Genomic DNA, 25964 nt, shown 5'->3' on the forward strand with positions numbered 1-25964 from the left:
GTTACAACGGGAGTTAAGGCCACCCCTACACGGATCCTCCTAAGCGCAACCTCCTCGGCACGAACAAGACCCGGAGGGATGGTGGGAGCACACGGTGGAATTAGAGTACGTGTTCTTGTTCTTTGGTGCGCTGGTCCTTCAGTGTGAGTTCTCCTCAATCCACCTACTTCCAGTCACCTCGCGCAGTGTTTAGTTATCAATAGAAATGAGTTTAATTCAGCTGCATTTACCTAGATTTGCTACAATTCAACCGCAGGTAGCTTTTCAGTTTTGCACTGCAACGACGAAAGCTGTAGTGGCCGTTCAATCCTGCGCACGCTTGTGTGCATGGCTGACAAAATAAGACTCGCGAAACTTCGCTCGGCGTGAGGTTTGGGGCACGCCTGGAAGGACATAGTGATACTGCCGAAAATTAGGCAGATTTAGCTAGCTACGTATTGACCCATGGTTGCACAAGGCGAGTTATATTGGTAACGGTAGTGGTGTTCATGGACGGAGCATATGCATATGAATGATACGGCCACGAAAGAGTGTAAGGGCACCCTAAATATCGATACGAAGTAGTGTGAAATCATCAATGAGTTCAGCAGGGCAAAAGTACGGAGTCGTGGCCAAGAGACGCTCATGAAATGGGCGATGGCTCAGACGATACAAAAACAAGTGAAAGAAGGTTTGGCTTGCACGTTGTGCCTCCAGAAGGCACAGTGAGCACGCCCCCCGGAACACGGCGGCGGATTCATGGCTCAGGTTGACTACAGGTTGACCTGGTAAATGTGTTGAGGCTTTTGATCTAGAAACGTGTGTTACAGACACGTGCTGAGGCCTACGGGAGTTTTCTGCGCACATGCTAATTACAGAAGTGCAATTAGGCGAGTAGCAAAGCATGTTTCCGCTAATAGAATATATGTAGGTCAACAAGTGTCATTTTCCCTGCGTGTTCCCTTTTCAAGCGCAATCTGACTCGATTTCCGGCTAATGGTAATTTATTTCTGCCTAAACTAAGAACTTATTCTGGTAGACAGACTGCCCGTTTCTCTTTAATTATTATTTGGAAGGAACTTCCGGATAAATTAAAGCATTGCGAACGCCGCGTTCTTTCAAAAATTGCTTCAAAATCTCATATCATGAAATTAAATGCACGATCTTTGGTAATATTTACTGGATTAGCCGTGCTTCGAACAGAATTCACCTTACATATTTGTGGAAGTTGTAGCCCTGCGCCTGGTACTCATTTTTACTTCAAAACAAAGTGTTCGTACTTTTCCCCTGTATTTTTCAATACTAGTCACAGACTCGTTGTTTTTGTTCACTGTTGTGGATATTTGTTCTCTAGTGACTTTACAATTTCTATCTTTATATTTATTCACGGCATAAAGCAATTAATTTCTACAATAGTACCTGCAATAAGCAAGCAACTGCAAACATGCTTATGTTAAAAACGTCGTTTCACTCGAACCTTATGTTGGACTGCGGCCCCTTATAAATTACGTATACATATTTTGTAAAGCAAAGGTTTCAGCTTCTCACTTATGATGTCCGTACGCGAAAACACACTGCAGAAAAGCCAACTTTCTCTAATGATGATGATGATCATGGGGGAAATGTACACAAATTAACACGCTTTCCTGCGAAGGTCTGTTAATGGCTAAAGGTTGGCTGAAGGTTGATGGACTTGGCTAAAGGTTAAGGACAGCAGAGGAAGGAGGTGACGCAGGTGTGCGACGGCGCAACGTACATAGGCCTAAAGTCATGTTCTGAGGCGAACATCGACAGCCCTTACTCACAGCTCGACGTACGACTCGAATGACGTTACTCTGCATGCCGTAAGACTGTTAGCCGCGGGACGTTAGGCCTAACGTCACATTTTGCGGTTTAACATCCGGAGTCCGCACCCACTTGAAAAGGTACTCACTGTACGCCAAGCAGCAGGTACCGATTCCCGCCGTACACCGCACACCCAAAAGTTAGACTTACGGAATGCATACCCAAGAGTTGCTGCGGTTATTGTAGAAAAGTGGCGCGTACCTACAGAGTTGCACATACTGCGACCACCAAACATCTTGTCTTTGAGTAAACCTGCGACCGAAAACGTATTTGCAGTCGTTTCTTTTGGGCTGGCATCTCGAAAAACTTGGTCGAGTACATTTCATAGTGCACCGAATCCCAACACCGGAAGCGTACTTCGTTTTCTTCAGTTCGTCTACTGAAATCGGCTCGTTGTCCTGATGTGCTTTTGAATCAGTGGGCACTGACCTGTGTTATGCGCTTCCATGCATACCAGCGGGCTGCCACTGAATTGTAACGGCGGTGGATCATTTAGCAAGGCACGCCAAAACATCGCCCCTGCGATCTGGGTTAGCGCCAAAAGAGTGATTTTGACCTGCAAAACATCACCTTGCGCCATTGTACACCTCGTCTCCTTTAAAGCGATGGCAGCAAGACCGTCCTATCTGAAATGGTTGCGGAAGTGCTTTGAAGGGAAAATACTGTTCATAAAAGAGCTATTAGTTACCGTCCTCCAACGAACGGCCTCACAGAACGATTTCATCTTACTCTTTCTGACATGCTATCCATGTATGTTACCCCAGAGCACATCAACTCGGAGCACATCCTTCCTTTTGTCCCCTTCGCTGCCAATAATGCGGCCATTGACTGCAGCACCGGCTACTCACATTTTTTTCTGAGTGTTTTCGGCCGCCCCACTCCTTTGTTATAAATACCGCTTTCCTCTCTGTTCGATTCTGTCCTACAACCCTGTTCTCTGGCCAGTTAATGTCACGGCTGGACCACTGCGTCGCCTAGCGCATATCTACACTGTAGCCGTACGGCAAGGAAAGAAAACCCGGCACGAGGCTATTCACTGCTCCGTCCATTTCCGCCACGGGGTGGAAGAGTTGTCGTGGACGCCGACGCTGTCACCCAACCCACGCGAAATTTTTTTCAATTGATATATTGGCTATAACATCGTTATCTTCGGCAGAGGCATCCATTGACCTCCGAAAACGTGGAACTGAAAGTGCGCACATTTGCCGCATGAGCCGTTTCACCCCTGCAGAATCCACCGTAGCTCGCAGCGGCCTGCTTCAATTAAGGGGGGAATACGTGTGAGAGCCTATTCGTGCAGACGACGACTAGTTGTTGATTGCTGCTTCGAAGGACGATCATAAACTATACCCATTCACAATACATCAGCAGGAATCGGGATAAATATCTGACCTAGGTGGGCTAGGCAGCTGTGCCACGTCGCAGCGCACTTACCGCTTCGCCTTGGTCATGCAGGTATTCCCAGCAATGGTCCTGCACCTACTGCTTCCCGCCCTGGTGAATCCTTCGTTGGATTTTGCTTGGAACAGGCCACTGCCACCTTGTGAAAGCGTGGCAGGTGCTGGCCAATACGCTATCACCGCGGCTGCATCACTGCTGGCAACAACGCTACCGGACCCCCCAACCCTCACTTCAACCTGGACAGCACCATCGCAGCCAACATCATCGCTCCCCCCAGCTATAAAAGAGCAACGCCCGTCGGCAGCACTTCGTGGGCTGGGCAGCTGTGCCACGTCGCAGCGCACTTACCGCTTCGCCCTGGTCATGCAGGTATTTCCAGCAATGGTCCTGCACGTACTGCTCCCGCCCTGGTGAATCCTTCGTTGGATTTTGCTTGGAATGGGCCGCTGCCACCTTGTGAAAGCGAGGCAGGTGCTGGCCAATACGCTATCACCGCGGCTGCACCACTGCTGGCAACAACGCTACCGGCCCCCCAACCCTCACTTCAACCTGGACAGCACCATCGCAGCCAATATCATCGCTCCCCCCAGCTATAAAAGAGCAACGCCCGTCGGCAGCACTTCGTGGGCTGGGCAGCTGTGCCACGTCGCAGCGCACTTACCACTTCGCCCTGATTCATGATTGGACTTGCGCAAAACAAACGGGGACGAGGAAGGAACGACAAGGATTCCTCGTCCCCGTTTGTTTTGCGCAAGTCCAATCATGAATCGTTTCCAACTAGGCCGGCTTGCTGTGACGCTTCGCCCTGGTCATGCAGGTTAGTAGGTACAATACCCTATTTGCTAAAAAGACAAGTAACTACTACTTGGTGCAGCTGCCGAGCCCACAGTGCCTTTGTGAAATCATCCTTGAGTGCGCCCATACCACCTCCTCTCTACTGTTATTATTGTCCGGTGATGTCGAGACTAACCCTGGCCCAGAAATGCAAGAAATCCTCACCGAACTACAAAAAATTTCCGCTGGGCAAGCTACACTTCTCACTGAGGTGCAAGAACTTAAAAACCAGCTATCAACAACCAACCAAACCATAACTGACCTAAGTAAACGTGTGACTGAAGTAGAAAAGCACTACCAGAACCTGTCGCCTCTACAAGCAGATTTTGAAGTGATCCGTACGGACACAACCGAAACGAACCGTTTGGTCTCCGAGCTGGAGGCTAAATTAGACGACGCAGAAAACCGTTCACGGCGTAATAACTTAATATTCTACAACCTTCCAGATCCTAACCCAGCTGAAACAAATGCAGAAGCAGAAGGGCTAATTATCAGGCACTGCCTTGAACACCTCCAAGTAGCCATCGACCCAAAAGAAATAAATCACGCACATCGCCTCGGACGCCATGCCGCTAATCGCCACCGCCCTATAATAGCAAAGTTCACCTTTCATAAAACCAAAGAGACCGTACTTACAAATGCACCCAAGCTGAAAGGAACAGACCTTAGCATCGGTGAAGACTTCTCCCAGTCTGTCCGAACCGCCCGCAGACACTTAGTTAATTTCGCGAAAACAAAATCAACAAAGTTTCAGATACGTTATAAAACCCTTCATATGGGCTCAAAACGTTACATTTTTGACAATGCTTCACAAACTGTTAAAGATTGATTGATTGTAGGGTTTAACGCGCCGACGCAACGCAGGCGATGAGGCGCGCCGTAGTGGAGGGCTCCGGATTAATTTTGACCACCTGGGGATCTTTAACGTGCGCCGAAATCTCGTACACACGGGCGTTTTTGCTTTTCGCCTCCATCAGAAAAGCGGCCGCCGCGGCCGGGAATCGAACCCGCGACCTTGTGCTCAGCAGCGCAACGCCTTAGCCACTGAGCCACCGCGGCGGGTGACTGTTAAAGAAATCACATAGCAAACCCCTCGAACGAAGAAAGTAACAAACCGCCCTCCAAATCCAGCACAAAACAATCTTTCGTCATCTGTAGTCTTTACTAACATACGCAGCTTCTTGCCGAAACGAGAAAAAATATCTAGCCTTGTGACGTCATCCAATGCCAATCTTGTTGTACTAGCAGAAACGTGGCTTACCGATGACGTGACGGACACTGAAATTCTTGCTGATCTACCTAACTTCCGCTTATACCGAAAAGATCGCGAATGCACTCGCGGAGGAGGCGTACTAATCGCCGTCGGCCAGGAATTATCATGTTCCGCCATCAACATAGCATCTGACATAGAAATCCTATGGCTTCATTGCCGGGCTTCACCCCAAACGATACTGCTTGGTGTCTGCTACACACCACGAAATGCAAATCCAGACTTCGAAAAAAAACTTAATGACATGCTAAATGCGCTCACCACAGCCCATCCGAATTCTGCTGTTCGGTGACTTAAACCTTCCTAATATTAACTGGAAAACCGGAACAACCACACAAAGAAACCAGAAAGACTCGAGAGAATTTATAGATGCCTGTTTCAACTTATCACAACTTGCATCAGAGCCATCACGTGTTGCCGCCAATTCCGCAAACATCCTTGATCTCATTCTAACCACCCATCCTTCTAGCTTATTGTCGATTACCTATCTCGAAGAAATTAGCGACCATAAAGTTATTCATGCAGATTTCTTATTTTCCTCAGAACGACGCGAAATGCTAAACAAAACAATATGTTTATATGATAAAGGTAACTATGAAGAAATTAACAACCAACTCAGTAGCTTCTTCCCAGATTTTGAAGCCAACTTCCGTAACCGATCCGTTAATGAAAATTGGGTAGTTTTTAAACAAAAGCTTAGTGAACTGAAAAATAAGTTTTTTCCGAAGACCACACTTCGTGCTACGCAGCAAAAGCCCTGGTATACTAAAACGTTAAACCGACTAAGCAACAAGAAAAAACGTCTTTTCCGCCAGGCAAAATCTAAAGGAACGCCATGCGCATGGGATAAATACTACTCCGCCGAAAATGACTATCTTACAGCAATTCGCAACGCCAAGCACGCATTTTTTAACACAGACCTACCCAAAATGCTGAGTGATAACGTAAAAAAATTTTGGCAGATCGTCAATCCAAAACCATCCCGCACTATCACCCTCACTAACGAATCAAGTGAAGTTACCACAAATGCCGAGTGTGCTAATATTTTTAACATTGCATTTTCGTCGGTGTTCACCAAAGAGCCTAGTATGCCTTGCGTTCCCACAACCACTCTGATAGCTTCCAGCATGCCTGCGCTAGCATTTTCCACAGATGACATTTCTTCTCTAATAAAAAACATTAAACTTTCCTCGTCATGTGGCATTGACGAAATTAATTCAAAACTTTTAAAGAACATCACCAACACAATTGTACCATACTTGTACCTCATATTCTCACAGTCGCTCATCACAGGCGACCTTCCGGATGACTGCAAAATTGGTATGGTCGTTCCAGTCTACAAAGCAGGTGACAGTAACTCCCCACTCAATTATCGTCCCATTTCACTAACAAGCATCCCATGCAAAATCATGGAACACGTCATATACTCTCATGTTATCAACTTCCTCGATTCCAATAGTTTCTTTCACCCCTGTCAGCATGGCTTCCGCAAAGGCTTTCCCTATGAAACACAATTAGCACTCTTTCTTCACGACATACACACAAATCTTGACACAAACTTTCAGACTGACGCCATTTTCCTTGACTACGCAAAAGCATTTGATACAGTTCCACACAACAAATACAGAAGTTATCCGGGCTAAATCTCGACCCTAACGTGTTAAGATGGATTAAATCTTTTTTAGCTGATCGTTCTCAATTCGTGCACGTAAATAGTGAATCCTCTGAACCTCTCGAAGTAACGTCGGGAGTACCGCAAGGGTGCGTCCTTGGCCCCCTGCTATTTCTCATCTACATAAATGACCTACCCCTAACTGTGTCTTGCAAAATGCGCATGTTCGCCGACTATTGCGTGATTTACCATACGATAACTAATGCTTCCGATCAACTAACCCTACAACACGATCTGAATAACATTCAAGAATGGTGTGACAATTGGCTTCTCAAACTTAACCCCAACAAGTGTAAGGTCGTCTCATTCACTCGCCGCAAAAAACCCATTTCTATTCCCATACCAAATCACTAACGCCCCTCTAGAAATAGTACAGAGTTTCAAATATCTAGGTGTCACACTGTCCGCCGATCTAACTTGGAATGCGCATGTCACAAACATTATCTCATCTACAAACAAAATATTGGGATTCGTGAAACGTCATGTGCGTTGCGCACCTCAGCACGTAAAACTGCTCGCATACACATCCCTCGTCAGGCCGAAACTGGAATACGCCTCAGCTATATGGAGTCCGCCTCAAAATTACCTAATCAATGACCTTGAATCAATTCAAAATCGCTCAGCCCGGTTCATACATTCGTCATATTTTTATGACATTAGTGTTTCATCCTTAAAAGCCCAATCTGGATTACGGCCACTTTCCCTTCGATGCCGCATAGCCCCTCTTTCCCTGTTTCACAAGCTGTTTCATTCGCCCCTCAACAATCCTCCATACGTCATCCCCCCGACGTACATTTCGCACCGCACCAGCCACCCCCTCCAAGTTTCCCGTTACCGCACTAGGACTGCTACCTTCTCCGCGTCCTTCTTTCCGCGTGCTGTGAAGGACTGGAACGACCTCCCAAACCACGTCGTCACAATCACCTGCCCATCAACTTTCACTAATAATGTAACGACTCATCTCTGTCAGTGAGACCTTATGGCAATGTATATATATCCACCCCTATGTAACAATCTTTTATACCTTGTATACGCCCCTTATGTAGCAAAAGTTTGTTATATCCTGTATACCAACCCCTTATGTGGCAAATGTTTTTTGATACTCTGTATATCCACCCCTTATGTAATACCCCCTTGTGGGGTCTTTAAGGAAATAAATATGATGATATGACCTGTGTATACCCCTTATAATTATCACCTGTACATAAGCATATCACGGGCCGCTCGTTCCACTCTGGCGGCTGAGTAAACAGGCGGCCGCTAGAATGGCTGCGTACTTGCGCAAAGTTTACACTCGACTTGCAGTAAATTCGCGTCACAAGCAAAAACACTTAAAATGCGCGGAAAAAATGAAGGCGTCTGCACAACGTTTAGCGCTGAGTTGGTGAATAACCTTACGGGTCAAACTATTTAATGACTTCTCGGTCAACTGCCACAGGCTCCTCAAACCCGGTCCTCCTCAGGGTCAACCGGCATGCTTCGCCTCTCTGTCCATGCCCGTCGCCATCTGCTTTATGGGAGCCTTCGGCCCACTCAAGACCTTTATGTGTGTATTTTTGCCAGAGAAGAAGTTTTTTCGAGTTACTTCTTTCGAAGGGAATTAAGTGTTTAAAGTGCAGGACATAAGTGTTTAAAACGGGAAGTGTACTGCTTACCGCTGTAACAATCAGACTGGCCGGATTGCTGTAGCTCCCTCCGTTTTCAGGGTTCGAGACAAGAAACAAGCCCCTTCCTTTTCGGTGCGTTGTAATTTTTAATTTCCCCTTTTACTCTACAAAGCAGTTTTCGCAGTGTCCACGGGGTGGGAGAACCGTTTGTTTGCTTTCGGCGGGGCAATGCGGGCAAACGTCTTTAGACGTTTCCTGCCCATTGTTCGATCCTTCCGCTAGGCGTCGCCCTGTCCTCGGATGCAGTTGAGGCCGTTTAGGGAGTACAAAGAGTGCGCCTGCGGGAACGACCGGAGGCAGTACGAACAAGGACAGTTGTGCACGTGGCGGTCTGAATTCTTCCTTTATCTCCACCTGGTTATTTCTACTTTATTATTTTTACTTTGTACAGCGATGCTGTCAACCCATCCCGGTCGACCAAAGCGACCACAAAAGCACTAAAGCATTTCCTGTATACGTCCATCAGCAGGTGTAGGGACTCTGCAACAGCTTTGCTGGACACCCGCTTTTGTAGAGCCCTATGGCGAGTCAGTTTTTTTCCTTCGTCTACGGAAGTAGCTGCCCCTTCCTGGGCGTCAGTCTCACTTTCCATTTTTCGGTTACACATGACAAAGCAGCTTTAGGTCTAGCCTAACCTCAAATACACTCCGGCCAGGCCGACTTATGGTTAGCGTTGATGCCCAAGGCAAAAATTTACACCATCTTCCCGCGAGGGGAACCATGGGGTAGATGCGACGCATCGGGGGTTGCCGTTGCGTTATTCAAATCATCGACCCGCCGCGGAGGCTCAGTGGTTACGGCGTTGCGCTGCTGAGCACGAGGTCGCGGGTTCGATTCCCGGCCGCGGCGGCCGCTTTTCTGATGGAGGCGAAAAGCAAAAACGCCCGTGTGTATACGAGATATCCACGCACGTTAAAGATTCCCAGGTTGTCAAAAATAATCCGGAGCCCTCCACCACGCCGTGCCTCATCGCCTGCGTTGCGTCGGCGCGTTAAGTCCTACAGTCAATCAATCTGCTTTCAAGTGAGTGATTCGCTAATTAGACCAGAAGCAAAGGCTGTTGGCTGCAACGCTTTTTTCCCATCCATAAAAATGTCCCGCTGAATTCTTAAGAAGTGCCTCTCCTGCCTTTACCCTCTTAAGCTTTTTGGGTAGCAACGTCTCGGCCGCATCATCGCAAACCTCGATAGTCTTATATAATTGGCCAGGGAAAATGCGAGAATGTCGGTCTGAATCATTAATTACGTGTAGTCATGGGTCATTGGTGGCAATTCATTGTTTTCCGACAGATATTCATCAATTGATATACACCGGGCTCACTCTTCTTCCCCCTCTTGCGGGGTGCCGAGTTCAAATGTGCCTTTTTTCTCTTTTCTCTTTTCTCTTTATAAGGGCGTCCATTTTATGGCCATTCGTTTTGACGCCCACGACAACGACGGTCACTTTTCGCGTTTTGTGAGACACCACTTTCGCCTTAATAACAGCTCGTGTTAACGGTTACAGCTGTAAAAGTGACAAAAGAGATCAAATGCCCGTTAGTTCCCATGTGACGCCTTCTATTTTCGAGTTATATCAGATGCGTCATTTCTTTTTCCTGTAAGATCCCAAGGTATTTCGCTGACGCCAGCTTTGGAAAGCTCGGCAACATGACATGCCTCCTTCTTTGGACGACGTGCCTGCACGGCGCACTGGCGGTATCAGACAGCGGGGTGCGTCCCTACTCTCTCAATGAGCTGACAAATTCCAACAAATCACTCTTTTCCTCTAATTTGAATGCTTCCTTATTCCCACATGCAAGCATGGCCGGGTATTCGCCGCATAATGGTGGCCATATGCCAGCGGAGAGCAGTAGGCAACCCGGACCCGCCGCGGTGGCTCAGTGGCTAAGGCGTTGCGCTGCTGAGCACGAGGTCGCGGGTTCGATTCCCGGCCGCGGCGGCCGCTTTTCTGATGGAGGCGAAAAGCAAGAACGCCCGTGTGTACGAGATTTCGGCGCACGATAAAGATCCCCAGGTGGTCAAAATTAATCCGGAGCCCTCCACTACGGCGCGCCTCATCGCCTGCGTTGCGTCGGCGCGTTGAACCCTACAATCAATCAGTAGGCAACCCGCGTTGAACAGGGCATGTACTGAAAGTTGTCCTTCCCCTCATTAGCCTCGCCTGTCAAAGTTCTTGCGCTTTTGACCAGACTGTCAAGCGTCACGATGACTAAGCTGATCTTGTTCGGGGTAAATTTTGCCTCGTTCACGTCACATTTTTAGGCAACTTTTTTAGTTGATGCGACACACCGCGAATAACGTGGAATAACCGATATTTTCTTGCAGTCGCATTTCCGGGCCAGTATAGAAGGCTTTTAGTTTTGTATATAAAGGTGTTTAATGAGCCATTGATACAGCGGCATCAAGAAGAAGTAATGAACGCCGATGTTTCAGAGTTTTTCCGGCTGCATTCCTACACCCTCTGAAATTGAATGCTGAGATGGATGCATCACAGCAGCCCGGAAGGAGGAAAATGCAATGGCAGTCTTCGTGGGGCTAGACGCCTAATTTAGGATCGGCTTTTTCGATTCGCGACGTACACAATCACCAAACGTGACATCGGGACGCAAACGAGAGCCCGGTTCTTTCATCTGTTCGGAAATGCACCTACGCTCTGGTATTTTTCTATAACAACTAAAAAATATCAGTAGTCGGATGAAAGCCTTCTGAATCCTCATTAGTCATTAGTCCTCATTTCCAGCGCTCGTGTAAAAGCATGTATTTCTACCGACTCGTCTGCTTTCGCATCCTGATTCGTAAGCCCGTAAACGGAATGTTTTTTTTTTAACAGAGTCATTGTTTGCAAATCGTTATTTTACGTGTCCGCGGTTAAAAACACCAAGAAAATGCCTACCGCACGGGAAAGCCTGCCTCGCGGAGACCGGCCGGCAGGTAAAAAAACAAAAAAAAAAATGCCGAGCGCTGGCGTGTGCGTGCCTAGCGGCGACCGCCCAGCGCACGTTTTTCAAGCCAAACAAACAAACAAACAAACAAACTACAGCTTTCGCCGTATTAGTGGCAACACCTCCTCAGAACGAGAAAGACACGCCATAGCGTACGTCCCTCCAAGGTGATGTCCAATGATTATCACTTCCATTAAAAATTAAAAGAAGCTCCCACTTATAGCAAAAATGATGGAGTAAAAGTCGCTGCGGCAGCGAAGAAGAAAATCGGCTGCAATGTGAAACCTTCGTGATGGTCGTGAAGGTCGCGTACAGCTTCGCTACCTTCGAGTCTTATGCGTTAATGTGAGCTTCCGTCATTTTTTTTTTTTTTTCCACCGTCTGTAGAAGAACAATTTCCGGAACCCCACAGCATGCCCTACATTTTTATGAAACTGCGGCTCGGAAAGTTTTGTAACTTAACCCACGTTTTCAATACGCGCGTGGGACATACGCAAGTGTCGACAATACACGAATGAACAGAAACATTAGTACGCAGGGGCCCTAAGCGAAATTGCGGGTTGTCGTCTCGTATTTCCCAATGCTGCGACAGCAGCCCACGTGTTAATACGGATATGGCTGCTCTGACCGTGCGCCGCTAACGTAGAAGGAGCAAAGAGGCAGCAGCTGTGTGCGTAAACGGCGGCACAATTGGCTTGGCCGTAAACAGGGGCTTAAGTTTCTTCTTACGACGTCGGAGCGAAATTCAATTGTCTCTGCGAGATACTAATGCATGCTGAAGGTGATCGCGTGGGGAAGGTAAACTGCCGTCGAAATTGGTTGCTGGAAAACAAAGGAGTTCAGGCATGTTTACGCGCATGATCTTGGCTCTTTTTTTGTTCAGTGTTTCTCTTCCTCGTCCTCCGCAGCAAAGCAAACAAGTGAAAGAACGTTCTGAACTGACGGACAGGACGAAAAAAGGGAAAAGGCGTTCAGGCAATGCGGCTGAAGTTTCCCCGTAAGGTGGGTTGTAGGGGGGGTCGTGGAAGAAAGGACAAGACAAGCGAATGTTTTCGGGGGTCCAGTCAGGGGCAGATCCACGGGGTTGCGGGGGGGGGGGGGGGGGGGGGAGGGGGGAAGGGGGGGGGGGTTCGTATTGATTGGAGGGTATAACGCACCGTCACAACGCAGGCGACGAGGCGCGCGTAGTGGAGGGCTCCGGATTAATTTTGACCACCTGGGGATCTTTAACGCGCGCCGAAATGGGGGGGTTGTCGCCACCTCCCAAAAACCCTCCACTCTACTAAAAGGCGTCTCTGGGTTCATAATGTAAGAAAAGCGATAATCGGTGGGTTGGTGTGGCACGCTTAAAAATAAACAAATAAATATCCTAAAATAAAAACAAGGATGAGGAAGAGGCAGGAACGACGTGGGCAGGCGCTACTTGGTGCCGAAGGTTATTAAAGAGGACTGTCTTTCTTTTGCTCTGTTGCTTGATTTGTTTTGTTTTGTTTTTTGACGCGCCAATGCTTCACAGGTGGTGAGGCGTGCCGTTTTGGAGAGCTCCGGATTAATTTTGACCACCCGGGGATCTTTAACGTGCGCCGAAATCCCGAACACACGGGAGTTTTCGCGTTTAGCCTCAATCAGAAAATCGGCCGCCGCGGCCGGGAATCGAACCCGCGTCCTCGAACTCAGCCGCACAACGCCTTAGCCACTGAGCCACCGTGGCGGGTTGAGATCTTTTGCTAACCTGAAGCACCACAAAAAGCAAAATAAATTCAAAATCTGCGAGATCGGCCTGCAAGTGGCGAAATTATCCGCTGAACAGTAGGAGGCTGTAGGCCCACGTCATGCCTATTTCCCGGGTTATGCGCGTATGACGCGCGTGCACAAGAGCTGTATGCTATTGTTCAGTTCCTCAAGGCTCAGCGTACTGTATGAAAGCGAAATTACGCTTTTCTTAGTGCTCTGCACAAGTGGTGATCCACAAGGAATCAATCTACCCCAAAGTAATGACGAGGAACCTTCAAAGTATGCCGTAGCTCGTCGGAAGCACCCTCCAGGGAATGACTTTGAAGAATAAGGAAGAGCACAAGTTGCGGAAAAATTCAGTTTTCCCCCAGAATCACGGCACTCAAACTTGAAAGCAGCGTCATGCGCTTTCCTTGCTAACGTGAAGAATAACTGCCATGCAGGGCTTGGATAGCTGTGATGCCGTGCAGAACAAATAACACTGCGCTTCTTCTAGATGCCCTGCTCGTGCTTGTGATATTTTGCTATAAATTTAATGAGCGCGCGAATAGAAATGCGAATATTTAAATGTCATTCTCTTGTGTGCAGTATAGTGGTTAGTTCGATTTCAGTGACTTCGAAGGCAGGTTTGGTAGCTAGCGCCGTTGTGTAAGTACTTGAAGTCGGTGAATATATTAAATCTGCAAATAAAACTAATAATGAGCCTAGTATGCTAAGCCGTTTATATCCGGTAAGATCTACGGAGCGGGCCAGCGTTGAAACATTGTAAACCAAGCTTCTTGGACGCTTAGCTTATGAGCACCAGTTTCCTGCTACGGATGCGCTGGTATTCTTTTCTTTTGTTTCTATGAAAATTCTTGAGGTGCGTCGAACAGCCGGACTTGTTTGCAGCCCTACGCAACATAGCTTACAAACATGTCAAATAACACTCAGAATTAAAATCGTTACATAGAAAATGAACTTGTGCAGTTACAGCGGTGGTGCAATTGTCCTCCGTAGCTTCCACATGGACATGACAGGCTTCCAAAAACCGCACAGCAGTTTTTTTTTTTTCTGAATAAATCTCATGTTAGTATGAACTCGTATTAACCTCGTTAGTATGAACCTCGTGTTGGCAATTTGTGATTTTCAAAAGCTCAATGAACAGCAACAACAACAATGTTCACTATTTCGACGTTATGAAAGGCAGGCATTGGTTGCATACTGTTTTTTTTTCAGTGACAGAGGTAGCTTGCTTTTAATTATATGGGAATGCTTGCCGAGCACGCCGCAGCCTATACGTATATACTGCACCGGATTTCTTTCTCGTGGTTTGGATCAGCACTGACGACGCGTCCAAGGCGTTGAGTCGCCTGAGCTGAAAAGGGCGCTTTCCGCGCGCTTATTTATTATTACTTTAGACTTACTTATATATGTTTGAAGCCCAAAGGCCAAGCTTTCTGGTTGTAGTTACTCAAGCGTCTTTTGCAGATGCTCTGCAGACTCACTGAGCAAGCAAATATCGTCTGTAAACCTCAAATGGCTTAAGCATTCCACGTTTATCCGTAATCATGCGTTCTCCCAGCTAAGCTTCCTAAATAACTCCTCCAGACATGCTGTGAACAATTTTGGCGAAATGGTAGCTCCCTGTCATACTACCTTTCTGTTCAGGAACATTTCGCGTTTCTTGTGAATAATTATTCTGCCCGTGCTTACAAATTTAGTATACAAGGTTTTCCCAGTTATCATTCACCAAGATTTTTAAAAAGAGCAATGGCGCTGCTCCGCGAAAACCTAGTTCATAATGTTTTCAGAACAGAGAGGTATCGGCAGGTAATTTTTTAGTTAATGAGAACTAATTAAGTAATTGTAATTAATTATCTAACTCGAGAAGTAGTGTCCTAATCTTTAAAGTGTCAATGAGACACTTGTAGGTATCCGCGGGGGCATCTAACTCCGGTATTTGCAGTGACCAACTAATTGAGTACTCATTCATTTAGACGGATAAAGAAACCCCGTGAAATATGAAAAAAATCACGCCATATCCACGGAATGAATGATGATAAGTGGGGCGAAGCTCGAGAGGGGGAGATCATCCGTAACCGTAACTCTCACGTGAAAGTTCGCCCATTACATCATTAAGAAAGACGTAAGACTGTGTGCGTACATTGTACAAATCAACTTTTATTTTCGGAGTCAATGCTCCCAGGCCCAGACCTGGTGAAAGACCCCGCGCCATCGAGGACTACCCCGCACCTCCCCCACAATTTGTCACGTACGATGGGACACAACGGTAAAGAAAGAACTTTTATTTAGGGCGAACTTGTGCCCGAACAAGACGAGAGGAAACGAGCAAAGGTCCTTGCGTCTCGTTCGATCTCCGAGAACGACTGCCTGCGTTCGTGGCGTGATCTCTTGCGTGATCTCCCCCTCGCAGTGCACGTGCGCTCGCGCCTCCGTTGGCGAACACAGACAAGCTCGCGCTCCCGGTGCCGAGTTTGCGCTGCCGGTTGCAGCCGGTTCTTGCGCGTGCAACGCGGCCCACTTTGCGACATCTCCGAAAGCATGCGGCGGTCACGTACCACGAGACACAAGGGATGGACAGGCCCATGACTTAAGGAGCTTCGCCCCTAAAATATCACGTGAAGACGCTCCCGCCCGCATCGTAAAGCAATGCCCTTGAACAGTCTCCCTCCGATTTAGCCAGAATGAAAAAAAGAAAAGAAGAAATCGCGTCCACGGTTCTGCCTTATCTGCCACACGCGCCCCGCGAAACTGGCTGTTGCTGCTCCTTCCATGCATGCCATCACCAAGGCGATGCGCTGTCGCTTCGGGTGTGTCACGGGCCGTTGCTTTCAGTCAGCTTATTTGAGGGTGCTGAAGCAAGTGGGAACGCCGTCACATGATGTTTTGCATATTTCGCGGGCGTTCCTTATAAGTCAAAATTAATGACTCACGCAATTAGTTCGCCACTGACAGCTAGATACCTCTCATGTGTACCTAGAAGTGGCTCATTCCCACTTGAAGGATTAAGACAGTACTTCTCGAGTTAGATAATGAATTGCACTTAATTAATTAGATCGCATTAACAAAAAATTACAGGCCGCTACTCCACTGTACTGGAAACCTTATGTACTAGGTTTTCTTGAAGCAACGCCATTGCTCTTTTAAAAAAATTTGGTGCATGATAGCTGGGACACCCTGTATGTGCCGTCTAAGAGTCTTATGTAGCTCTCCTCCTCTACTCCTTGGCATTTCAACGTTTCTAGCACTACTGCGACGCTTACTGAATCAAACGCTGTTGGTAGTCTATAAATGTCATGTAAAGGGGCTTATTATACTCTTCTATGACTTGGTTGATGACATGGATGTGATCAATTGTAAAGTATCTTTTTCTAAACCAAGCCTTTGTTGTAAATCTGGGCTTTCGCTAAGCGATTAATTAAACTTTGTTAAACAGCTTGTATACAACCGAGAGTAGGTCTATTGGTATGTAAATCTTAAGAACTTCGGTATTTCCCTTCTTGTGAATCATAATTATGTTGACAATTTTCCACGCTATAGGCACCTTCAAAGTCCTTAAGAATTTGTAAAATAGGTTAGCAAGCTTTTCTAGCACAATTTCTTCCCCTTCCCCTCCCCTGTCCACAGGCATACCATCGGCACCGGCAGCTTTCCCGCTGTTCATGCCCTTGAGTGCCTTTTCTACTTCGTCTTTAGTCCCTAGTGGGACAAGTCAAAGTAAGATTGTAGGTTCAGTAGCTTCCCCTTGGCTACCTTCGCTGGCGTAAAGCCTGGTGTATAATCGTTCCGTTACTTTCATTATCTTGTCTATGTTGGGAGTAATGCAGTGCTGTACGGAACGGCGTTTCTGGAACTAGTTCCTTTTTAGAGGAATGGAGGAACGGCACCGTTCCATTAAGGGTCGGTGGAACTGTAACGGTAACTCGTTAGGTTTATGATGGTAACGGCAGGAACGGCGTTCCTTCTGCAAACGTTACATCGCTAGGATTTGGCTGTTTTTGATGCCAAGGCTCGAGTACAAAAATCCACAAGTCGCTACTGCGTTTATCTTACTATAACCTGGCCAATTTGCCCGCCCTTCAGCGGAACGTGCTTCCTCGAAGGTCAAAGGCAGAAGAATAACCACGCAGCGGGCCGCAGCTTGTGCCTGCTTTCATAAGCTTACGCGGTGTTCGACGGGTGAAAAGCGCAGCCGCGAGGATTCTCTTCACCTTTAATCGTTTGTCTGGGGAGGCCAGGATGCACGAATTGTTCCTTGCAGGGGAAAGGTTGTCTAAGCGGCGCGGCAGGTCCCCTGTCAAACCACCGTATCTGTACATTTTCAGGGTTAATTACCGCATTGGTGCGCGCGAGCCGCGGGTGCGTTGTTGTCGGGGGGAGTTGCGCTCGCTGTGAGATCATTCGAAGGGTCACCGGCTATCAATAGAGGTGGAGCGCCGTCGTGCCTCGGGATGTTGTCCTGCTCGAAGTTACAGAGTACGCGCGCAGTTCGTCACGGCGCGGTTTGTCGCCCATCTGGCGGGAATGGGTCGACGGGAGTGCCAGGTCCTTTTATATTGCACGTGTCGTGTTGACAAAGGACAGGAATTTCGTCACTGTCGGCATAATTTCGTCGCACGCCGTATGGGCAATGCCTGAGAGAGGCCGCCCGAAGGTCGACGGCCAGCGTTCAGAGTTGCTTTAGTTGGTCGGTTTCAACCTGGGTTATAGACCTGTCGCAAAAAGGCCAGCCACACTGATCATTCAGCGGTAGCAACACTGGTGGTTAACGCGACGACGCCATGATAAAGGAAGCACCCAGGAGGAACGCCGTTGCGGTTATGCGTTTTGGCCCATCGCTTCACCATTCTACAGCCTCATAAAGAGATATTTTCGGTTGCTTTGTATACGCTGCTAGTGCTCTGGTAGCATTATAAGGCACGATGCCCACGCACTGCTGCGTAGCTCTTTGCAAGCGATTTGTTTACGTGCAGTGATGCTGGGCGAAAGGTATACGCACGACGCGCCCCTTTAGCGTATCCCGTTTTAATTTGTCAATCTCCAGGGCAATGCGTCTTTTTTGTACACTTTGAGAGCTGTGTTTCACGTACCGGTCACGACTGCCACCGTTATTAACGCCGAACATTTAGGCAGCAGAGTTGTTTCGGCGCAGGCGAAGTCGAGCCTGCATTCGTGCTTCGCTCTTCCCGCACTAATGGATGTTTCGACGCTTGCGAACCGCAAAAGCGCTCATCTTCTTTATTTTTTGAGAACTGTTTTGTGGTACAGTTATACGTGCGGATCATGATTGCCGAAGTTTTAATGCGAACATCCAGGCAGCCGAGTTGTGTCGGTGCAGCCAAAAAGTCGAGCCTGCAGGCGTATTTCGCTCTACTTGTTTCGACATTTCAACGGCAGTAGATCGGGAATAGCGCCTAGGGCTTCATTTTTTGTTTTTACATTATGCGACTTTCGTTCTCCCGTGATGTTAACGGCGCATACCATGCAGCGACCACGCCGTAGTCGAACTGAATAATTAGAATCCTGCTTTTCTATAAATCTCGATGTAATTACGAACCCCCTGACGCAATGCACGAATTCTACTGCTTATGTGATACAGGTGGAAGATACATCACATGTGTATAACTTGCGTAACTTATTTGCATGTGTCCTATGAAGTGTTTCCAACTGACATACAGATATAAAAAAGATGGATCGCACCGATCAAGAGAGATGAGGGACAACATTTTACTGTCTGCACGGCAACAAAAGCTTGTTCGAAAAACTTCGTGGGGACACGAGCAGTGTCTTTATGTATGCTTTCAACGTTTCCGCAAATGGTTTGGAAACTTTGGACAGTCGCAACATAAGCGCTCAGCAAAGAACGGGCCCCTCATAGTCCGTTCATAGCGGCCAGCCGCCACTACGACGGGGCAAGGGCGCATCGAATCAACACAATTAGAACTCGACGATTAAACTAGTAGGCGGCTGTAAGGCTATTCGTCTTAGAAATGAATCCTGCATTCGTTTGCCGCGGTTCGTGATCACAGACGACGGCATTCCACGCGCTGAAATTGTAGGATCTCGTAGGGTCTGTCAGTCGAGTACCTCATCGAATAAAAGCCCAGAATATGCTGCTCTTCAAACAGAGGGAGAGGAGCAAAAGTATTTTCCCACCCAGTTATGGCAAGAACAGCTTTAAGAGAAGCGTATGCCATTATTACGCCGCGACAGACGTTAGCTGCTCTGCGTTTGCTGCCTTTTCGCTGTTTTAGCTTCCTTTATGATGGCGGTGCACCGGAATGGCTTACTGCTCCTCCGCCAGCGCTCGGGCCATTTTGCAAAGCGTCTATACTTGTGCTTTGAGGAATACGTGTGAGTTGGAGTGAGAGTGAGAGTGTGGGTCACGTGATTGTGTACAAATATTTGGGTTTTGTAATATAATGTAACGTTAATGTAACGACACGTTCCAATGTTCGAAGTGGAACTGGAACGCGTTCCTTTCGCTATAAAGGAACTTGTAACGGGAACTGGTTTCAAAATTGGCAAGGAACGAGGAACGAGCTCTTGTTCCTCTTTTGGAGGAACGTGTACAACACTGGAGTAATGTTACCGTGTTCGTCACTGAGTGCGCACATTCTGTCTTTCAAATAGCTAGCTTCTTCTTAGTTGCCTTCAAGCTTCCTCCTATCGCCAGCGTTTCCGCGATCACTGCAATGTTGTGCGCCCGAATTGCCTTCGCTTTACTTCTTTCTGTTAATCAACTTCGACAGCTTCATCAGTTGAATTTGATCGCGTCGGCCGCTTCTCTGATGGGGGCGAAAAGCAATAACGCCTGTGTGTTCGAGATTTCGGCGCATATTAAAGATCCATGTGTGGTCAAAAATAATCCGGAGCTCTCCACTACGGCGCGCCTCATCGCCTGTGTAGCGTCGGCGCGTTAAGCGTCACAATCAATCAATCAATCAATCAATCAATCAATCAATCAATCAATCAATCAATCAATCAATCAATCAATCAATCAATCAATCAATCAATCAATCAATCAATCAATCAATCAAATTTGATCCACCTTACTCAACAATTTTATGTCTTACGTTTTGCAATAGACTACTTCTTTTTCTAAGTTAATTTGCCAGTTTTTTTCCGGCATGCTGTTTCTCCTGCAGCGGCTCCTGACTCGCTGATTACCGTTGTTAGGTTGTCCTATAGCGTGTTTACACTGTTCTCGTCCTCACCGGTTAAAAGGGCGAATTTGTTCGGAAGGGTTATTTTAAACTCCTGCGTCCTTTCTCTAACTGACTCATTCTTGGGTTTCCTATTTTTAGCGAGTTTCCCACTTTTATTTTTGATATATCCAGCTTTGCACCTAACCATCCCATGATCGCCGCTCCGAAACTTGCCTAGCACCTTTGCGGCCTGTCCAATACTTGGATTGTCACTTAAAATAAAGACAATTTCGTTTTTTGTCATACCGCTGAAACTTTTCCATATTGTGCAACCAATGCGTGCTGCCGGGGATGACATATCGGGCGGAAACTTGGCGCCTTATAATCAACTGAAAAGCAAAGTTAGGTCAGCTCAACGGGCCATCGAACGGAGAGGGATAGGAATAACGCTCAGAGACAGGAAATGAGCTTCCTGGATCAGGGAACAAACTGGAGTAGAATATATCATAGTCCAAATAAAGAAAAAGAAATGGGCTTGGACTGGCCATGCAGTGAGACGAAATGACGACCGGTGTACCACCAAGGCAACAGAGTCCCTACCAAGAGACGGGTGTAGAAGGACGGGAAGGCCAATAACACGACGGAGGGATCAAATGGGGAAGTTCGGGGGCAAAGAATGGACTCGAGCAGCGCAGTACAGGAGCGGTAGGATGTCAGTGGGAGAGGCCTTCGTCCGGCAGTTGTTGTTGTTGTCGTTGTCGTTGTTGTTGTTGTTGTTGTTATTGTTGTTGTTGTTGTTATTGTTGTTGTTGTTGATGATGATAATGATGATTAAAGGCAGAGATAAAGTTATGTGTGCTTTTTAAGTTTTGTTTGTCTATAACACAATTTAGGTTTGGCGTGAAGAGAACGCATGCAACTCGAAGAGACAAACGTGAGCGAACAGTATTAATGGTGATTAGAGACTTCTAGCTGTGCGTTCTCGAGCCTCAGCTCTGCTCAGCCAGTAAGCGGGCAGGGTACTGCGCATGCGTGCAGGGCTCAGCCGGGAGTGACTGATCGGGCCCTGGCAGGCTAAAGCGGAGTGATAGATGGCGGAAGAAAGATGCGCTGAGAAATCAAGGTGGCTGACATGCAGTGCCGAGCTGCGATGTCTGCGTCTGGCGAGGATGCCACGCTTGCAGTTACTGAATTGTATTATAAAATGTTAAAAGCAACAATAAATATGGCTTTAATGAAAGAAAGCCAATTAAGAGAAAGCCTCACGTCTGCGGAGTCCGTAGCACTGAAACGGTTCCTTAAAGGGGCCATGCATACAAAACACAAGTTTGGTTCATTCGAAAGATCGCCTCGTTAGAATCATACTGACACCACTTTTAACACACACTTCGATCAAATAAGCTGTATAATTAGGAAGAAAGGGGCTGGCCATGCGACCCACTAGCTCATTTCCCACAACAGAACCAATGATGTCATATCAGCCGGCTCTGCGATTGGCGGAGGCCGGCGAAAGCAAACGCAAATTAGGCAGAGCTTATAAGCTTGCCGAAGAAGCTACTTGCGCTTAATTTAGGGAACATTATTTTTATAGCAGTAAGAATGGGGGGATAAACAGTGAAAATTACGAAAACATACGTAAACATAGAAGTACCGATGCGTACTGCTGCTGGTACTGCGCGCACTATGCTTGTTTTAACCACAGTAGTCCGCCGCTTTCGGGTTATCTTGCACGCACTGGCCGATTGGCGTAGGCGACGTTGTCTTATGTGACCCTGTTTGTCGAGGATATTTCACGGAACGATTGCATTCTACAGTAACAAAAACAAGTCAGGCGCAAACAAGGTAAAAAAACAAAGCAACGGCGGACAACGGTCAGCAGTCGTGGTTGAGTGGTTAAAGCGGACAACGGTCCGTGCATGAGTACCGTAGCGCCATCTGGGAATACCGGCGGCAAGCAGCGCTGCAACCGAATCGAGCAGTGCAAGTTCGCTTGCATACGCGCGCTTACGACTTCCTTGCTGACGTCCCGTAAACGCATGATTTGGCGGGAGAATCAAAATTTTAACTTAAATTGATTAATTTCTCAGTGAATACGGTATCATTTGCTGCCGGACAAGCGCTAGGAGCTCTATAAAACACGAAACATTTCGCACAAAACAAACTTGTATTTTGTCCTCATGGCCCCTTTAAGCCCACGTGACTGCATCGCGTTTCAAGCGTGTGCTTCGGCATCCGGCTGCAGTGACTCGTCATATGTGAGCCCGCCCCGCGGGCCTTCCGCAGAGAGCAGCAGAAGCCAGCACGCAAGGCCACTGTGCACGGCGGTAGAATTATCAGCTATATCATTTAAATGATTTATGTTTACACCCGACGTTCTAACTGTGAAAAATGACTCGCACCAATTTAATCGCGAACTCGAAAACACATACCCCGCACAAAAACTCGAGAACACTAGTCGCCGCGCAAAACTCGAAGGAGTATTCAGCGGCATTAATCGGGCATTAATGGGTTCGCATTCAGAACACTTAGCAATTTCTCAGGTGTCCTCTATATTTTACTTCAGTGTTGAAAACATTAATTATAATTAGCAACTATTGGTCTACGCACATTGAGGGCGTGACTAGCGGCGCGATTGCCTTTTCGTCATTAGAAACCCGATGATCGCTTGGCTAAAAACTTTACCATCCCTTGTTAAAAGTTGGTGACAAAAGAGATGTCACCACAGCTTTTTGGTCCACGAACCGGTGTATGGGAAAATGTATTAGTTTTTTGACAGCACGCCATGGGCCCCACAAAGAAAACTTTCGCGTTCAAAAAAAGGGCTTTGCAGGCGACCGTGGGAGGAGCGGACCAGAAAAAAAAAAAAAACGTAACTTAAAGCTCTCTATTTGGGTCACCCACAGCGTCGTGTTGCAGAACGGTGAAAAGGACAGGTTGGAACATTTTCCCGCAGCTGATCCGCCATCTTTTGATAAGCGATCACCACGAATTATGACTCATTTTTTCCAACTTATGAACAAAGGGCTGCATTTGAGGAAGAAAAAAAGACAAAACGAACGGGTCGTGGGACGCGTCCTTCCCACGTGCGCTAGTGAACAACCGTTTTGCTGCAGTAGAATATTGCTGTTTTGCCAGACTGTACGGGGAAATGGCAGTTCCACGATATTTACATATTGAGCCTCAGATCCTTTTAAAGCGCCAATTCTGCAGTCCTGACGATGCTTAACTCTGCAACGTGTTCAGCACGTTTGTCTCCTAGTTGATATATCTTCTTTAAAATTGGGCTACATGAAAGCGAGACAAGAAAGGTGGCAGGACACGTGCATACTCGAAGCTGCTTAATTTCAGCGAAACATGGGCCTGGAAATAACCTTACACATTCCTAAAAAATTCCAAAATCGCAAAACAACTATAAAAAATTCAGTGCCCTTCTCATATCTGAAGGCGGATAACCACCGATTTTTGGCGCAGTGCCAGGAGTGCACGAAACAAAACACGTTTCAATCCGTGCTTTTTCAGTGCTTTTATTTGGAGCATAAGTAGAAAATATTTGCAAACAGTGCTAAGATGCACTGACAAGTGCTAGTTGTGGGTCCAACAGTTAAGTGCATTGTTACAAGCAGTCGTATTAATAATTACCAGAGTATTAAACCTTACATTAATTAACTTAGATAGATGGTAATTATAGATAAACCGTAATGCATAAGGTTTAAAAGCTTTTAAGAAAATATGGCCGCGATCATTGCGGTTGTACACAAATCAGCACACTGCGAAGCGGAAAAAAAAGCATGTAGACATCTAATACGGACGACAAACTCAGGCAGATAACAACAGAAAATGGTTTCTCAGCTTCTTACAGAAATTTTGATCATTCCTGAGACCTACAGGGATTTTACTAACTTTTACACCAAAAAGCTGTATTATCCGCTCACCACATGCTTCAAAAGTAAGGGGGGGAAGATTGAAATTGTTAAGGTGGAGTTTCTTGTGTGCCGTAATGAATTGCAAAATGAGGAAACAGGATGTAGGAGATTGTTTGGAACTACACTTTGTGTTCAGAGTGCAGCTTTTTCTTCTATAATCTGATCAAAAGTTAATAATTGAAGCTGGGTAGAGAAAGACCATTAAACTTTGTTCGTTACGTTTCGCGAGTTTCATGATTTTAATTGAGCGCTATTATTTTAATTGGACAGTTCGTTTGTAATATACAGTTGAGCGTACTTCCTAGATAATTAGTTGAATGAAACTTGGAACGACTGCAGTTTTGTTCTAGCGGATCTGGATAATTAAGGTTGATATTTGCTTGAACTGCATTAAGAACGCGTCAACAGAAAATAAAATCGGTGTTTCACGATTCAGTTTGAAAAGCCAAGGCCGCCCTCTGAGACAAAAACTACCCATATTTCAGAGGCCGCAAAAAAAAAAAAAAACGCAATGTCGATTCCACAAATGCAAAATTATACATTAATATTATAAATATTATTATCAACATCATCATCACCACAATAATCCCCATAAACAACATCTTGAAACTCCCACCACTTCATAACACTTCGAAATCCTCTGTCAGCAGCCGCTTCATATTTGCGCTTGATTTTTAAGTTGATCAACCGCAAGCCACAAAGCTCCCAGTACGTCTTCAACAACAGTATCAAATCAGTTCTGAACCCGTGGAACCATTTCGGGCGTATTTGCGACGTAATATTGGAATTTGCGAATTAGTATTTTTTTTTTGTGTGTGTTCGAGGCAGGAAAAATTATAATACAGTAAAAGCGCCCTAATTCGAACCCGAAGGGGATGCAATCTCAGTTCAAATTCATGGAAGCTCTAAATAGTGAAATGGAGGAATGACAACCCTGTACAGATATTGGGAAGCAGTAGGGAATGGTCAGGACTTCATTGCTTGAAAAAGTCTGTGATTGTAGCCCGTCTTTAGCTGTTAAACCGATAGCCGGTACTTTTTGCTCTCATGAGCGACTGTAGCGCACGGCCTCCCCTCCGCATTCTTCGAAAATGAAGAAGAGACGGGAGGCATTCCATCAGGTCGTGACTTCCGAGCGTATGGCCGCACTGGTGCTTCGTCATCGTCGTCGTACTTTTAAAGACGATGGTCTTTAAAAGTACGTCTTTAAAGTACGTCTTTAGTCTTTAAAAGCTTCACCTCATCAAAGGCGCTCTGTAGGTCGAGCCACAGGATAGTCTTGTTGTGTCGCGAGATGGCGGGGTCATCCGTGATCTCATACTTGGGCTGCACCATCCCGTATTGTGTGCTCAGGCACTGTCTGAAGCCGACCATCGTGCTAGGTAGGGTACAGCCCTTCCCTCTCCAGGACGTCCTGCCCCCGGTTCATCAAGATGAGCTCCAGAACCTTGCCCACGGAAGAAATGAGCGGGATTGACCGGACGTTGCCCGTGTCCGGCGGCTTTCCCGGCTTAGGAATGAGGATGCTTCTGGATGTTTTTCACTGC

The 25964-nt window shown here is 46.8% G+C and overlaps 2 protein-coding genes across 4 annotated transcripts in view; both read left to right on the plus strand.

Annotated features, from left to right (window-relative positions):
* The window catches only part of LOC144162489 (uncharacterized), a 37531-nt gene extending 32419 nt beyond the window's left edge, over nt 1-5112 (plus strand). The window contains exon 2 of the mRNA XM_077693048.1: nt 4043-5112. Coding sequence (XP_077549174.1) covers nt 4043-4888 — 846 coding nt within the window. The 3' untranslated portion in view covers nt 4889-5112. The remainder of the gene's footprint in view (nt 1-4042) is intronic.
* Nucleotides 1-25964, plus strand: part of LOC144156054 (uncharacterized) — a 187576-nt gene that overhangs the window by 32301 nt on the left and 129311 nt on the right. The window lies entirely within an intron of this gene.

The sequence above is a fragment of the Haemaphysalis longicornis genome, unplaced genomic scaffold, assembly GCF_048455015.1.
Source record: "Haemaphysalis longicornis isolate Haplotype H1 unplaced genomic scaffold, Haemaphysalis longicornis Haplotype H1 scaffold_1, whole genome shotgun sequence".
In the NCBI taxonomy this organism is placed as follows: Eukaryota; Metazoa; Arthropoda; class Arachnida; order Ixodida; family Ixodidae; genus Haemaphysalis; species Haemaphysalis longicornis.